This window comes from Salvelinus alpinus, chromosome 24 (genome assembly GCF_045679555.1).
Source record: "Salvelinus alpinus chromosome 24, SLU_Salpinus.1, whole genome shotgun sequence".
In the NCBI taxonomy this organism is placed as follows: Eukaryota; Metazoa; Chordata; class Actinopteri; order Salmoniformes; family Salmonidae; genus Salvelinus; species Salvelinus alpinus.
The window spans coordinates 35941185-35957986 of record NC_092109.1 but is presented as its reverse complement, the minus strand read 5'-3'; the positions used below and the strand labels follow the sequence as shown (position 1 = coordinate 35957986).

The following is a 16802-nucleotide window of genomic DNA, read 5'->3' as shown; positions in this document are numbered from 1 at the left end:
TAATTTTTAGCTGTGTACTAGAATAAACGGCACGCTCAGCATTTGGAAGGACGTTTAAATTACTTTAATCAAAGACACGCGTTATAGATTAATTAATGATTACAGTTCGAGGGAATCTACAACCCAAATGTAGTATGAAGGCAACCATTACCACTGAATAATGTTTTCCTCAAGTAGAGAATTAATCTCCATGTGAATGTGTGTAATGCATGTCAACTATCAGCTCAATCCATGTATCTCTCCCAGTAGGAATCAACAGTTTGAAAAATGTATAAAGTATCTATGATTTGTCCCTCTCATGCTATGTTGTATTATAAGTCTATGGTATGAAACCCCTCCAGTCTGCTGCTACTCGACGACCGCGACACCGGCGACGCCTGCGCTGCATCCTGGTCACCATGACGACCCGTCTTCCCCCTCTTCAGCCTATCCCTCCATGTAACAGGGGCCGGAGAGGGGGCAGGGGTATGGATGACCTGTCCAGGGGTGTAGGTCAAGGTGGTAGGGGTGGAGGCTGGCCTCTGTGGGGGTTCTTTAGTCCTCCTCAGCAGCCCCAGACGGGAGGGTTTCCTCTGGGCTTGTTCTGCTGCCTGCTGGCTCTGGAGCTGCTGCTGCAGGATCCTCTGGATGTCGTCCTGACACACGGAAATACATTTGTTGACATCTTTATTGACTATTGGTAAAAAACAGACAACAATATTGATGGATTATTTCTCATTATGGCAATCCAGTATTGCATTTATCTTTTTCTGCCCACTGCTGCAACTTTTACCTCTGACGCCTTGATAACACCTACAGCGTCATCTAGATGTGTGCAACAAAAGTTCAACATTTACCATTTCTGTCAAACTGTCTACGCATACATTCGATAAATCCAACATATGCAGCATTCCATTGGAAATGAATGCACTTCCGGTGTACGAAAATACAATGACGCTATCGGTGTGATCGAGGCGTTAGACATCAAACTTGGTACACATTCTGACCAGTGATGAGGTAAAAAGAAAGTGTGCGAACTCAGTGACTTTCAACGTGGCACCGTCATAGGATGCCACCTTTCAGTTCATAACATTTCTGCCCTGCTAGAGCTTCCTCGGTCAACTGTAAGTGCTGTTATTGTGAAGTGGAAATGTCTAGGAGCAACAACAGATCAGCCACGAAGTGGTAGGCCACACAAGCTCACAGAACGGGACCGCCGAGTGCTGAAGTGCGTAAAAATCGTCTGTCCTCAGTTGCAACACACTACCGAATTCCAAACTGCCTCTGGAAGCAACGTCAGCACAAGAACAGTTCTTCAGGAGCTTTATGAAATCGGTTTCTTAGTTTATTTCTCTCAAATTCCGTGATTACGAACTCGTCTCATCACTGCAACTCCCCAACGGGCTCGGCAGAGGCAAAAGTCATGCGTCCGCCAAACCGCGCTTCTTAACATCCGCTCACTTAACCCGGAAGCCAGCTGCACCAATGTGTGAAACACCTTTCAAATTACGACAGAAGTCAGCCTGCAGACGCCCGGCCCGCCACAAGGAGTCGCTAGAGTGCGATGAGTCAAGTAAACCACCCCTGCCAAACTTTCCCCTAACCCGGATGATGCTGGGCCAATTGTGTGCCGCCCTATGGGACTCCCGGTAATGGCCGGTAATGACACCCCAACACTGAGCCACTCGGGAAGCCATAAATGGGTTTCTATGGCCGAGCAGCCACACACATGCCTGAGATCACCATGCGCCGTCTGGAGTGATGTCAAGCGTGCCGCCATTGGACTCTAGAGCAGTGGAAACATATTCTCTGGAGTGATGAATCACACTTCACCATCTGGCAATTCGACAGACGAATCTGGGTTTGGCAGATGCCAGGAGAACGTTACCTGCCCAAATGTATAGTGCCAACTAAAGTTTGGTGGAGGAGGAATAATGATCCTGGGCTGTTTTTCATGGTTTGGGCTAGGCCCCTTAGTTCCAGTGAAGGGAAATCTTAACGCTACAGCATACAATGACATTCTAGACGATTCTATGATTCCAATATTGTGGCCACAGTTTGGGGAAGGCCCTTTCCTGTTTCAGCATGACAATGACTGTGCACAAAGTGAGGTCCAAACAGATATGGTTTGTCAAGATTGGTGTGGAAGAACTTGACTGGCCTGCACAGAGCCCTGAACTCAACCCCATCGAACACCTTGGAATGCCAGCTGCAAGCCAGGCCTAATCGCCCAACATCAGTGCCTGACCTCACTAATGCTCTTGTGGCTGAATGGACGCAAGTCCCCGCTGCAATGTTCCAACATCTAGTGGAAAGCCTTCCCAGAAGACTGGAGGCCGTCATAGCAGTAAAGGGGGGACCAACTCTATATTAATGCCCATGATTTTGGAATGAGATGTTCGACGAGCAGGTGTCCACATACACTAAAGTGACCAGAAGTATGTGATGTCATATTGCACCATTAGAGGAAGCTGGTCCCTCACCACCAGATGGCCCCAGGCTCTATTACTTTATTATCATGCTAGGATACCAGCTGGTGACATGTACCGGCTGGATGCATTATAACGTGTGTGTTAAACCATGGGTAATTTGCCATTGTCCCTCATTAGTGAGAGCTTGTTTTCCACCGTAACCTCTCCCCAGCTGAGCTCATATGTTGCTACTGTATGTCTCAGACATATCCATTTTTCCGACTCGCTCTCTCTTTCTCTCCTCCCACCATCTTTTAGTACCTTCCAGGCCTCTAGTTCCAGTGAGAGCTCCAGTCGTTTCTGCACAGCCTCCAACAGCTGGTTGTTCAGTAACATCATCTCTGTCTTACTGCGGAGAAGCTCCGTCTCCATGGCCTTCTTCCTGTTCAACAGGAAGGGGAAAAAAAACTAAACAAAACATCAATGTGTCATTTTTCTACAGGAACAATGCAGTTCCCTCTTAGAGGAGGCATTGACACTTCTCTTTGCTGTGTGTGTGTGTGTGTGTGTGTGTGTGTGTGTGTGTGTGTGTGTGTGTGTGTGTGTGTGTGTGTGTGTGTGTGTGTGTGTGTGTGTACTCACTTGTCCATGGCATCGTCTCTGTCACGTAGTGCCTGTTGTAGAACAGCACTGTCATCCACACCATTCCCTTTTTTAACCCAGAACTGGGAATCCTGGGGAAAACAAAACAAGAGAGAGTGGTTGGGAGAAAAAAGGCAGGTTTGTTTTATTTATATTCACAGTTATGGAATACATTGACATAAAATGGTGTTTCTTACTATTGATGACATCAGTTCTTCTGCTAGTTGGAATAAAATGTTTGCTGATGTATTCTGACCTTCTGTGTATGTGGTGATGCATTACGGCTGGGAGTCATGTGGTGATGCATTACGGCTGGGAGTCATGTGGTGATGCATTACGGCTGGGAGTCATGTGGTGATGCATTACGGCTGGGAGTCATGTGGTGATGCATTACGGCTGGGAGTCATGTGGTGATGCATTACGGCTGGGAGTCATGTGGTGATGCATTATGCCTGGGAGGCATTTAAATGCCACCGAGTAATTAAAATTCCATTGAAACAAGTTTGAGCTAACTGAACCCATCAGGTCACATACCTGAACGGAACCAGTCTGGGCTCACCTGAGGGGCGGTGTCTAAACTCATCTGACATGAACCGTTAGCCTCCGAGCTACTGCTGGATAGGCACAGATTTACTCATCTTTGTATTCTATGGGTTTGCCTGTGGGGGTGGGATCTACGCTCACCTAAGAGGTGTGTGAGTGGCTGAGTGCCTGGGTCACATTCACTAAAAACTGAGGAACTAAATGCATCCTTGAGGACCCTGGCCTAACTTGTGCTGTGTGGCTCAGTGTTAGTTTAGGTTCACCTGTGCTGTGTGGCTGAGAGCTAGTTTAGGGTTCACCTGTGCTGAGTGGCTGAGAGCTAGTTTAGGTTCACCTGTGCTGTGTGGCTGAGAGCTAGTTTAGGTTCACCTGTGCTGTGTGGCTGAGAGCTAGTTTAGGTTCACCTGTGCTGTGTGGCTGAGAGCTAGTTTAGGGTTCACCTGTGCTGAGTGGCTGAGAGCTAGTTTAGGTTCACCTGTGCTGTGTGGCTGAGAGCTAGTTTAGGTTCACCTGTGCTGTGTGGCTGAGAGCTGAGAGTTCTAGGGTTCACCTGTGCTGTGTGGCTGAGAGCTAGTTTAGGGTTCACCTGTGCTGTAGTGGCTGAGAGCTAGTTTAGGTTCACCTGTGCTGTGTGGCTGAGAGCTAGTTTAGGTTCACCTGTGCTGTGTGGCTGAGAGCTAGTTTAGGGTTCACCTGTGCTGTGTGGCTGAGAGCTAGTTTAGGGTTCACCTGTGCTGAGTGGCTGAGAGCTAGTTTAGGTTCACCTGTGCTGTGTGGCTGAGAGCTAGTTTAGGGTTCACCTGTGCTGTGTGGCTGAGAGCTAGTTTAGGTTCACCTGTGCTGTGTGGCTGAGAGCTAGTTTAGGGTTCACCTGTGCTGTGTGGCTGAGAGCTAGTTTAGGGTTCACCTGTGCTGTGTGGCTGAGAGCTAGTTTAGGTTCACCTGTGCTGTGTGGCTGAGAGCTAGTTTAGGTTCACCTGTGCTGTGTGGCTGAGAGCTAGTTTAGGGTTCACCTGTGCTGTGTGGCTGAGAGCTAGTTTAGGGTTCACCTGTGCTGTGTGGCTGAGAGCTAGTTTAGGGTCACCTGTGCTGTGTGGCTGAGAGCTAGTTTAGGGTTCACCTGTGCTGTGTGGCTGAGAGCTAGTTTAGGGTTCACCTGTGCTGTGTGGCTGAGAGCTAGGTTATCAGGTTCACCTGTGCTGTGTGGCTGAGAGCTAGTTTAGGTTCACCTGTGCTGTGTGGCTGAGAGCTAGTTTAGGTTCACCTGTGCTGTGTGGCTGAGAGCTAGTTTAGGTTCACCTGTGCTGTGTGGCTGAGAGCTAGTTTAGGTTCACCTGTGCTGTGTGGCTGAGAGCTAGTTTAGGTTCACCTGTGCTGTGTGGCTGAGAGCTAGTTTAGGTTCACCTGTGCTGTGTGGCTGAGAGCTAGTTTAGGTTCACCTGTGCTGTGTGGCTGAGAGCTAGTTTGCGTGCGACGTTCTGCAGCAGGACCAGCGCTGTATCCAGACTGTTCTCCTGAACAGATGGTTCTACTGTGCTGGACTCTGCTTCTGTCAGAGGAAGCAACAACCTCAGAACGGACTGAACCTCCTCTGTAACCTAGAGAGAGAAACAGTCAAGGCATTCACGCAGAAGAACAGCTCCTGACTTTTATAACTTGTTTGTTAAGATCGCGAGGAAAATGTGCTACAAAATATAAGTAGTCAAATTAGACAACTGAAGATCGAGGAAAAGATTGACAGAGTGAGTAAAAAAAAAAAAAAAAAGCTATCTTAATCGTGCTAGCTTGCTAAATTCAAATTTGTCAGTTAGCTTGCTAGGAAGTTAATCCCTGGAATTTGGGGAATTTTTCTTAAATTCATCAGAAAAGTTAGCTTATAACAGTGAACCTTTTTTTGTGGGATACACAAGGCAATTCTAAGTCTTGGGGCTATTTTTGGTTACACTATCCCCAATCCAATGGAATTGCAACCCTCTGCATGCACAGTGCACTCTTACATCACATGTACAGCTGATTCTCAAGATCTTGCATACTAATGAGATGCTATTAAGCCCACACTACTACACTGTCTGAGCCAAGGACAACATGCTTTCTGGTAAGTTTTGATTACAATACTGGATGGGGTGAATATTTTATGACATATATTTTTTTTTGTTAACTAGTAAATACAGCAAAGTGTGTTTAAATCATTTCTAACTTGTTAACAATTTCTCCTAGTTAGTTTTTGCTACCATGTGGGTTTTCGCTTGCTTGAGCCTGCTAACTGAGTGTTAATTCACCTGTTTCCATATTTAAAAATATATATATTTAACCTTTATTTAACCAGGTAGGCTAGTTGAGAACAAATTCTCATTTGCAACTGTGACCTGGCCAAGATAAAGCATAGCAATTTGACACATACAACAACAGAGTTACACATGGAATAAACAAAAACATCCAGTCAATAATACAGTAGAAAAAAAAGAAAAGGAAAAGTATATATACAGTTAGTGCAAATGAGGTAAGATAAGGGAGTTAAGGCAATAAATAGGCCATGGTGGCAAAGTAATTACAATATAGCAATTAAACACTGGAATGGTGGATGTTTCATTTATCTTACAAAGAAGTTGTGTAATCTAACTGCTTAACTATTCATCTGTACATGGAATTGTATTTGTTTTTTTACTCATTTTTTTCTAATCTTTGCAGGGAAATGCCACAGGCACCATCTGATGTGTGCAGACTGCAGCTAATTTAGAAGGAAAAGCTGTGTACATTTGCAAACACTGTGCCAAATCATATGTGAAGAATGCAACAGATGCAGAATCATCTGGCCAAGTGCATAAAGTTCCCTCAGCACTCACAACAAGCAACATCTGACAAAATTCCATCTAGTTCCATTTGGGGTGAAAATGATGAATCAGACACCACAGACAAGGGACAACAGACACACCGGTCTCTACATTGCAGATGAGCTGAAGGCAGTCATCAATGACCTTGGACCACAAAAGGTATTTGCACTGGTGAGACAATGCTGCGAACATGAAGACTGCTTGGTCTAAAGTGGAGGAGTCCTACCCTCACATCACACCCATTAGCTGTGCTGCTCATGCATTGAATCTGCTCCTCAAGGACACCATGGCACCGAAAACAATGGATACACTCTACAAGAGAGCCAAGGAAATGGTTAGGTATGTGAAGGGTCAACAAGTTATAGCAGCAATCTACCTCACTAAGCAAAGTGAGAAGAATAAGAGCACCACATTGAAGCTGCTCAGCAACACCCATTGGGGTTGTGTTGTCATCATGTTTGACAGTCCTGGAAGGATAGGAATCTCTCGAAGAAATGGCCATATCAGTCTGCAGATATGGACAGCCCCATCAAGAGGATCCTCCTGGATGATGTATTTTGGGAGATGGTGGTAAGCAGCCTGAAACTCCTGAAACCTAAAGCAGTAGCCATTGCACGGATTGAGGGAGACAATGCCATCTTGTCTGATGTTCAGACTCTGCTTGCAGATGTAAGAGAAAAAATCCGTACTGCCCTGCCCACTTCACTGTTGCTCCAAGCAGAAGAAACTGCAATTCTGAAATACATCAAAGAGCGTGAAGACTTCTGCCTGAAGCCCATACACGCCACAGCGTACATGTTGGACCCCAAGTATGCTGGCAAGAGCATCCTGTCTAGTGCAGAGATCAACAAGGCCTATGGTCTCATCACTACTGTGCCTCACCACCTTGGCCTGGATGAGGGCAAGATTCTTGGCAGTCTGGTGGAGTACACTTCCAAGCAAGGGCTTTGGGATGGAGATGCAATATGGCAGTCGTGCCAACATCTCATCAGCCACCTGGTGGAAGGGACTTTGTGGATCTGAGGCTCTTTCCCCTGTTGCCTCCATCTTCCAAATCCCACCAACATCAGCCGCCTCAGAACGCAACTGGTCCTTGTTTGGAAACACACACAGCAAAGCACACAACAGGCTGACCAATACAAGGGTTGAAGAATTGGTGGCCATCCAGGCAAATGTTTTTCTTTTTGAGCCTGACAACGAGCCATCCTCAACAAGGTTGGAAGGTGACCATGAAAATGAGGTCTCAGAGTCTGATGTTCAAGAGGTGGACATTTAGAAGGTCCAGGGAGAAGACATGGAAGCCTGAGAAGAAAACAACCAAAGCTTTAGTTTCTAGACTATCATTTTACACGTGTATGTTGAAAATGTTGTTGGGAGATGTGATGGATCATTGGGGATCATTCAATATTCCCTTTTGTTGTTCAGTGAAATCATCCCATGTGAAGAGTCAACTCATTTAATTAAAGTTCAATTCCTAACTACATTTTTTTTTTTTCTATTGGAAGGATTTAATTATTTGCAATTATGTCTACTTATGATAAGGTAAAAGGTTTATGTTTCTGTCTCCATATGCTATGGTAAATATATCCAATGCAAAAAACATCTACATGGTATTACTATTAATTTGCATAAATTCCCATATTCCCAAGGAAAGTTTCCACCTCTGACTATTCCCCAAAATGTTCAACCCTAGCCATGACCACACCCTCATCAGCCTGCTGAGAGGATGTCTCTGTTAGAGGTATGGGTTACTAATCTAATGGAGCAGCCCCCCAGCTACACCACCTCCAGACCAGACAGCTTCTACAGGACCAGATCAACCAGTCCAGGAGCTGAGAGAGAGCCTTACCACAGTGCTTGAGGAGGTAAAGGTCACCATGAAGAGAGAGCCTTACCACAGTGCTTGAGGAGGTAAAGGTCACCATGAAGAGAGAGCCTTACCACAGTGCTTGAGGAGGTAAAGGTCACCATGAAGAGAGAGCCTTACCACAGTGCTTGAGGAGGTAAAGGTCACCATGAGGAGAGAGCCTTACCACAGTGCTTGAGGAGGTAAAGGTCACCATGAAGAGAGAGCCTTACCACAGTGCTTGAGGAGGTAAAGGTCACCATGAGGAGAGAGCCTTACCACAGTGCTTGAGGAGGTAAAGGTCACCATGAAGAGAGAGCCTTACCACAGCTCTTGAGGTAAAGGAGATGGCAAAGGAGCTGTCTGTCATCAAGTTCTGCACCATAGAGAACAGACTGCAGAGACTCCTAGAGAGAAGCTGCAGCACCCACCCTGAGCAGGACCTCTAAGAAACTTCAAGCCCTCAAATGTAAAAAAGAATGCAGACCTGATGGCATCCTAAATGAGATGCTCAAATTCAGCAAAATTCCAATTGGCTATATTAAAACTGTTTAATTTGAACAGGAACCAAGGACTCATAACCCCAATCTTTAAGAACGGAGACAAATTTGACCCTAACAATTACAGAGGTATTTGTTTGAACAGTAACATGGGGAAAGTTTTCTGTAGTATTATAAATGTAAGAGTTCTAAACTTCCTTAATAAGCACAATGTCTTGACTAAAAGTCAAATTGGATATCTACCAAAAACATCTCACGACATGACAATTAAATCCTTGGCAATAAATGGAGCATCAGAATTGGCAAGAAATTATAACCAGGGGCCTGGCCTTTGCCAGGGTTGCAATCGCAGCCCTGCGCTCTTGGCCACTATTCTAGAAAAATCCTCAGCCCCTGTTGTTGGTCTCCACAATACAGAGGTTAAATGCCTGCTCTTCGCAGATGACCTATGCCTGCTGAAACCCACAGCACATCACCTAGAGCAGTACTGCCAGACCTGGGCCTTGGCAGTAAATCCCCAAAAGACTAAAACAATGATTTTCCAGAGAAGATCTCAGGGAATTAGACCAAAGTTCTCGATTGGTACAAAATATGCAGAGTACTGCACACACTACAATTACTTAGGTTTCAAAATAAGCTCAACTGGACACCTAAATGAGGCAGTGAATGAATTGAGAAAGCATGCAGGGCATTCTACACCACTAAAAAACGAATCCAAATAGAAATACCTCGTATAGTTTGGCTAAAACTAATTGAATATGTCATTGAATCAATTGTACTTTATGGCAGCGAGGTGTGGAGTCCACTTGCAAAACAAGATTTCACCCAATGGGGCAAACACCTACAGTACATGTCCAGAGGAAAACTACAACAATGCATGCAGGGGCAGAATTAGGCCAATATCCACTAATAATAACTCAAAAAAAGAGCAATGAAGTTTTGAAAAGATCTCAAATATGGTGACCCCTTCAAATAATTTACCAAGCCCTGCAATGCCAGAAAATATTTCCCTCATCCAGCCCTCATCAAGCCCTGCAATGCCAGGAAATATTTCCCTCATCCAGCCCTGCAATGCCAGGAAATATTTCCCTCATCCAGCCCTCATCAAGCCCTGCAATGCCAGGAAATATTTCCCTCATCCAGCCCTCATCAAGCCCTGCAATGCCAGGAACATATTTCCCTCATCCAGCCCTCATCAAGCCCTGCAATGCCAGGAAATATTTCCCTCATCCAGCCCTCATCAAGCCCTGCAATGCCAGAAAATATTTCCCTCATCCAGCCCTCATCAAGCCCTGCAATGCCAGGAAATATTTCCCTCATCCAGCCCTCATCAAGCCCTGCAATGCCAGGAAATATTTCCCTCATCCAGCCCTCATCAAGCCCTGCAATGCCAGGAAATATTTCCCTCATCCAGCCCTCATCAAGCCCTGCAATGCCAGGAAATATTTCCCTCATCCAGCCCTCATCAAGCCCTAAATATTTCCCTATCCAGCCCTCATCAAGCCCTGCAATGCCAGAAAATATTTCCCTCATCCAGCCCTCATCAAGCCCTGCAATGCCAGGAAATATTTCCCTCATCCAGCCCTCATCAAGCCCTGCAATGCCAGGAAATATTTCCCTCATCCAGCCCTCATCAAGCCCTGCAATGCCAGAAAATATTTCCCTCATCCAACTGGGGCTGAGTTCACAAATCGGTTCTACTAATACACTGAAGCCTCAGGACCAGAACATCCAATCAATCAGAATAAACCAAATGACACAGTCAAAACAAAAACTACATTACCTATTGGGAAAAACAAGCACAAAGCCAAATCCTGTGCTATCTGGCTATAAATCGACAGTACACCATGGCAAACTATTTGACCACGGTTACTGATTAAAACCTTAGAAAAACTTTGAAAAAGTACAGGCTCAGTGAGCACAGCCTCCCTATAGAGGAAAGGCTGTGCAACCACTGTACCACAGCAGAACCCGAGGCAGAGCTTTATTTCCTGAGGGAGGGAGGGGGTGAGAGAAGGATGAGGGAGGGGAAAGAGTTCAACATAAACACAGACTTCTAAAGGTGACGTGCTTCACAGTAACAGAAAGGATTCAGTCCTGTTAGCCTACCCCCAGACTCCATTCAAGCCCTGTTGTCATGTGATTCTTGTTATTCAGCCTCTATACATCACACTGATCTTGTTTCTGTATGTTTCAACAATTGCATGACCTTTGAAATTACTTTTCAAATATATGGTTATGCTTGACTGTATTTGAAGTGTGTGTGTTACCTTCTCCCTGTGTTGGCTCCATCCCGGTTCGTCTCTGTTCTCCTGTAGTTTGTCCACCTGAGCCTTCAGCCTCAGACTGCGTCTCACTGACAGCGCCACCTCCCGACGCACTTCCTTCAACTACACACAAACACGTTTGTAAAGAAGCATGTTTAACAACTTCCTACAGGTGTTGCTGAATTTCCTCTTCCCTTCAACTAGACACACACAGACAGTGTTACATGCAAAACACACACACACACACACCACCTCCCGAGGCACTACCTTTAACCATGCACGCACACACACCACCTCCCGAGGCACTACTTTTAACCACGCGCACACAACCTTCAGCTAAGAATAAATGGTGTCATGAAAAACTCAGGCTCAGTTGTAAACAGTGCTAATCCAGATTCCTGGAAGATGACACAGCAGAAACAAATCCTGTTGTACTGGATACGCATGTGACAGCTCATATTACACACGCACACAGATAACACCAGGCCCCTCACTGATAAGAGCCCAAAGAGAGACAACAATATTCCCTTCAGCCACAAATCAAACCTGTCTCCATGAGCTGATAACATTCTATAGCAGAGTATGACACACTTGTACTGAACGAGGTGAAAGATCTGTTCTGGTCCAAGATCTTTGAAAACCATAACAAGTACTGCGTCAAATTACATTCAATATACTTTCTTGGCTGCACAGCACACACATGTTATTTTTGTCCGTCCTCACTCTCTCACCGTGTCTGACACTGGTCCTAATGTTCTGCGTCTGCCGAGCTGTCGTTCACTCCTGATGAGGTCCGGTAAGGTTCTGTCTACGTAGCTCCGTCTGAAAGGGCTCTTATCCTCACTGACCTCATCAGAACCATCTCCCTCACTGACCATGGTCAAACCACCTGGATCGCCATTCTCTATGGCCAAACTCTCCTTGACCATGGCCAGCTCACCAGAACCATCAGGACCAGCATCTTCTGCGGTCAAAGACGGCATCAAACAGGTACTGGTCATGGTCAACAGATCATGACAATTGTCCCCCTCTTCGGTCAGCGAAGTCGACCCTTCTGTGACCACATCCTCCTTCTCTGGGTCATCCTCTGGTTCAGTCATGGTCGAGCTTGAATCGTCCTGTGTTTGTATTTCATCTCTCAGTATTGTAGACCGTGTGGTTGAACTGCCACAGACAGTGCCAGGCAGCTGGTGTCCATCTTCCAGCGTGTGCAGGGAGTAGCAGAGTTGTTCCATGGCAGTGAACTGTGGTCTCAGTCTCTCGTTCAGGATGGAGAAAGGCACAGGGTCTCCCATGGTATAATAGAGGGGTCACAACCACCAAACAGTAAACCGACAAGAGGAGAGTTTGAGAGAGAATTGAAGAGAGGAGCTCACAATCTCACTGGGACAAAAAAAAAATGACTGGCAGTGAGAACAGGCTATGACAGAGTGAGAGAAAAATAGAGAGTGAGAAGGGGAGGGAACAAAACACAGAATGTTTACCAACTGGTTTTTCCTGAACTTTGAGTAACCAGAATAGGACCAACATATCTTGTGTGATGTCATCGAGTGATGTCAGAGGAGGCTGCACCCTCACCTTTTTTTCTCCCTTTAACTTCTATTGCTACGGTGATGGTAGCCTGGATACGGGCACGTCAACATTTCAGGGCTTGAGGGAAATGGACCTTTGATGTCCTAACACAATCAGACACAGATTACAGACATGACGTACGATACCTATCTGTTTATACTGCCCTGTCATCATATAACAATGCCAAGCTACACATACACCATTTCAGAAGGGATGAGGAGCAAATGTGTGAGAGAGATAAGAGGCAAGACATGGAAGGGAGAGTACAAAAGAGAGAGGTCGTTCCACCAATTCAGTGCCTTTTGAGAAGTGTCACTTGGTAAAAAAATATATATACAGTACCAGTAAAATGTTTGGACAAACCTACTCATTCAAGGGTTTTTCTTTATTTTTACTATTTTCTACATTGTAGAATAATAAACACATAAGGAATCATGTAGTAACTAAAAAAAGTGTTAAACAAATCAAAATATTTTAGATTCTTCAAAGTAGCCACCCTTTGCCTTGATGACAGCTTTTCACTCTCTTGGCATTCTCTCAACCAGCTTCACCTGGAATGCTTTTCCAACAGTCTTGAAGGAGTTCCCACATATGCTGAGCACTTGGCTGCTTTTACATCACCCTGCGGTCCAACTCATCCCAAACCACCTCAATTGGGTTGAGGTTGGGTGATTGAACAGGCCAGGTCCTCTGATGCAGCACTCCGTCACTCTTCTTCTTGGTAAAATAGCCCTTACACAGCCTGAATGTGTGGTGGGTAATTTTCCTGTTGAAAAACAAATGATAGTGGGACTAAGATCAAACCAGATGGGATGGCGTATCGCTGCAGAATGCTGTGGGAGCCATGCTGGTTAAGCGTGCCTTGAATTCTAAATAAATCACTGACAGTGTCACCAGCAAAGCACCCCCACACCTCCTCCATGCTTCACAGTGGGAACCACACATGCAGAGATCATCCGTTCACCTACTCTGCGTCTCACAAAGACACAGGGGTTGGAACTAAAAATCTAAAATGTGTACTTATCAGACCAAAGGACAGATTTCCACCAGTCTAATATCCATTGCTCGTGTTTCTTGATCCAAGCAAGTCTTCTTATTGGTGTCCTTTAGTAATGGTTTCTTTGTAGCAATTTTATCATGAAGGCCTGATTCACACAGTCTCCTCTGAACAGTTGATGCTGAGATGTCTGAATTTATTTGGGCTGCAATTTCTGAGGCTGGTAACTATAATGAACTTATCCTGTGCAGTAGAGGTAAATCTGGTGCTTCCTTTCCGTTGGCGGTCCTCATGAGAGCCAGTTTCATCATAGCGCTTGATGGTTTTTCCGACTGCACTTGAAGAAACTTTCAAAGTTCTTGACATTTTGCGGATTGACTGACATTCATGTCTTAAAATAATGATGGACTGTCATTTCTATTTGCTTATTTGAGCTGTTGCAATAATATGGACTTTTACCAGATAGGGCTATCTTCTGCATACCCCCAACCCATACCTTGTTACAACACAACTGATTGGCCGAAACGCATTAAGAAGGAAAGAAATTCCAGAAATGAACTTAACAAGGCACACCTGTTAATTGAAATGCATTCCAGGTGACTACCTCATGGAACTGGTTGAAAGAATACCAAGTGTGTGCAAAGCTGTCAAGGCAAAAGGTGGCTACTTTGAAGAATCTCAAATATAAAATATTTTGATTTGTTTAACACTTTTTTGGTTACTACATGACTCCATATGTGTTATTTTATAGTTTTGATGTCTTCACGATTATTATACAATGTAGAACATTGTAAAAAATAAAGAAAAACCCTTGAATGAGATCGTGTTCAAACTTTTGACTGGTACTGATATATATATATATATATATATATATAAATAAAACTTGATTTCACATCATTTTAATTTTAACATTTGTCATAAAGAGCACTTGTTCAGCTTCATAAAAATAAATAAAAATTCCCATCTCATGAGGTTAAAGAGCGACTGCCCCTGAAAAACAACTTCTCGTTTTGAAAACGGCCTGTGACATATGAGTCAGAAACATTTATTATAGTGTTCCAAAATTGAGATTTGTGAGATAAGAAAAAAAAATGTAAGTCATGGAATGAAGGGTACCTTTAACAGTGTTCCTCTGGTTGGGTTTATTTCAATCCTTCCCACATGCCCACAGTGCTCAAGTAATGGTCAATTTGGTACAGGGCTGTACAGGGCTGGTTAGGGTCCATCAGTAAATTACACAATATACTTAATACAATATTTTTTAAATGTCAATAACTGCATATTTCAAAATGACTTAACTCCTTACAAACTATAAATTAATATAAATATTGAAAGCATTTAATGAGACAACTAAAAGATGTGCAACATGAAAATAGTCACAATTACATTGTGTAATTTATTGACGATCCCGTAACTAGCCCCAGAGATAAGCTATCCAATGTCAAACCAATTTTGCCCTGTTCGCACACTAGCCGGCTGAAGCAAATTGTAGAAAGAAGTTGGCCTTGGCGACTTCAAGACCTGGTTAGACTGTTTCTCGGTTATCTAGATGGGTGAGCGGCTGTAACGGTGTATGGTTTTGGCAGAGTTAATGTACAAACGTTTGCCACGTCACAAACCACCCAAGACAACTATTGTCTGGTTTCAGTCTGAATCAGTCATGGCCGCTTCATTTCCTAATGACCAAGACGAAAAGCTAGGGCAAATCAGGAAATTCAGCCCCCTTAACCCTCGAGTCAATTTTCGCGGCCCTACGGAAATCAAATTAACATAATTAAACATCCCCATATAAAGTTAAAGGTATATGTTTTTTTTGTATTGGCGGAGTCTCAATTCAACGCATTGGTGGAGGAGCTAAAGTAGTGTTTGTCAGAACATGATACATCGCGAAAATTTGTCTTCCCACGAAAACGTCTAATGTCCGAACGGTTTGACATACAAAATATTAAAAGATGACTCTCACGAACATGTACATGTCGGTGGTTTTGCTCTACAAACCCCACAACAGTCACTTATTAAGTCACAAATAAAGTTGCGATTTAATCTTAAAATCAACCATAAATCCAAATGCGTCACAAAAAGCATTTCTAGCCTGTCTATCTATGTATAGGTAACAGGGTTGGCGTGTTATGCTTGACCCTCTAAATTTTCCACCAGAATATTGCCAAAAAGAGTAGAACCAGCTCACCTGCTTTTACCCACCGGGCTCTATTGTTGGCTGGCGTTAAACCAGTGTAACTGTCAATCGCACGCTCGTTTGCTTATTCAACCTGTTAAAGCAAGTTCTCTATTTTAGCACCATGATTGGTCATTTACATGTGACCCACCATCTCTTTTCGGGCTTATGTTCCAAAATTTGATTTGTATTTATTTATTTTATGGATAAAAGTACAGACTTCCAAATGGTTTATCATACCTTGTAATTGGACTTCTAAATGGTTTATCATACCTTGTAATTGGAGAAACATGTGAAGGTAATGCTGCTTTTAAAATTGATACAAGTATAATACCATTTAGGAGAAAAGGGCATTTAAACATTTTGCTGCGATTTTCACAGTTGCTCTAATCATTGGGAAACATATTTAGAAAAGTAATACTTTTACCAAACTGCCTAAATGGATTCTCTGAACGTTATCTCACCAAGTTCCCCCATTTGGCAAACCATTAACAGTATTAAATTGCCTATTGTTGTATAATAAAGATAACCTTTCACATTGACCAGCTACAGTGTTTACGGCCATTTAGCCTCGTTCACACGCTCTTAAGCAACGGATCTCTTAAAGAATTCCCATGAGAACACGTGACTCTGGCCATGTGCTAAAGCAGTGAGGTAATGCTTAAAAAACAATCAAATATTTAAAGAGTAAAAGACTACTAAAGGTGGCAGCCTACAATTAGGAAAAACTTAAAACCGACAAACACAGGCTTAGGTCTATCAAATGAGATCCGTTGTGACTTTGGTTCAGGTCAGGATCAAATCCGATTTTATTTGTCACATGCACTGAAAACAACAGCTGTAGACTTTACCATAAAATGCTTACTCAAGAGCACTTTCCCTACAATGAGTAAAAAAATTAAAATAGCCAGACTACATACAGAGTCAATGTACAGGGGTACGAGGTAGGTATGAACAAATTAATCTCGCCTGAGAGCCTATTTCTGTCCTGCACTTTGAAGCAGGACATGTAATGTCCATGTCCAATGTCCATATACT

The 16802-nt window shown here is 43.9% G+C and overlaps 1 protein-coding gene across 2 annotated transcripts; it reads right to left on the bottom strand.

Moving 5' to 3' along the window:
* Window positions 1-49: 49 nt before the first annotated feature.
* On the bottom strand, window positions 50-15907 carry bicdl2l (bicaudal-D-related protein 2-like). 2 transcript variants are annotated; one of them, XM_071364788.1, is made up of 8 exons: window positions 15777-15907; window positions 12598-12695; window positions 11751-12439; window positions 11023-11142; window positions 5015-5173; window positions 3033-3124; window positions 2712-2832; window positions 50-635 (listed from the first exon to the last, which is right to left on the bottom strand). In XM_071364788.1, exons 3-8 carry the CDS (start codon window positions 12312-12314, stop codon window positions 312-314), a joined length of 1380 nt encoding a protein of 459 aa, XP_071220889.1. In that variant the 5' UTR covers window positions 12315-12439; window positions 12598-12695; window positions 15777-15907; the 3' UTR covers window positions 50-311. The 2 variants fall into 2 exon arrangements, with proteins under 2 accessions (XP_071220889.1, XP_071220890.1); XM_071364789.1 differs by lacking the exon at window positions 15777-15907 and adding an exon at window positions 14705-14884.
* Between the last annotated feature and the right edge of the window lie 895 nt (window positions 15908-16802).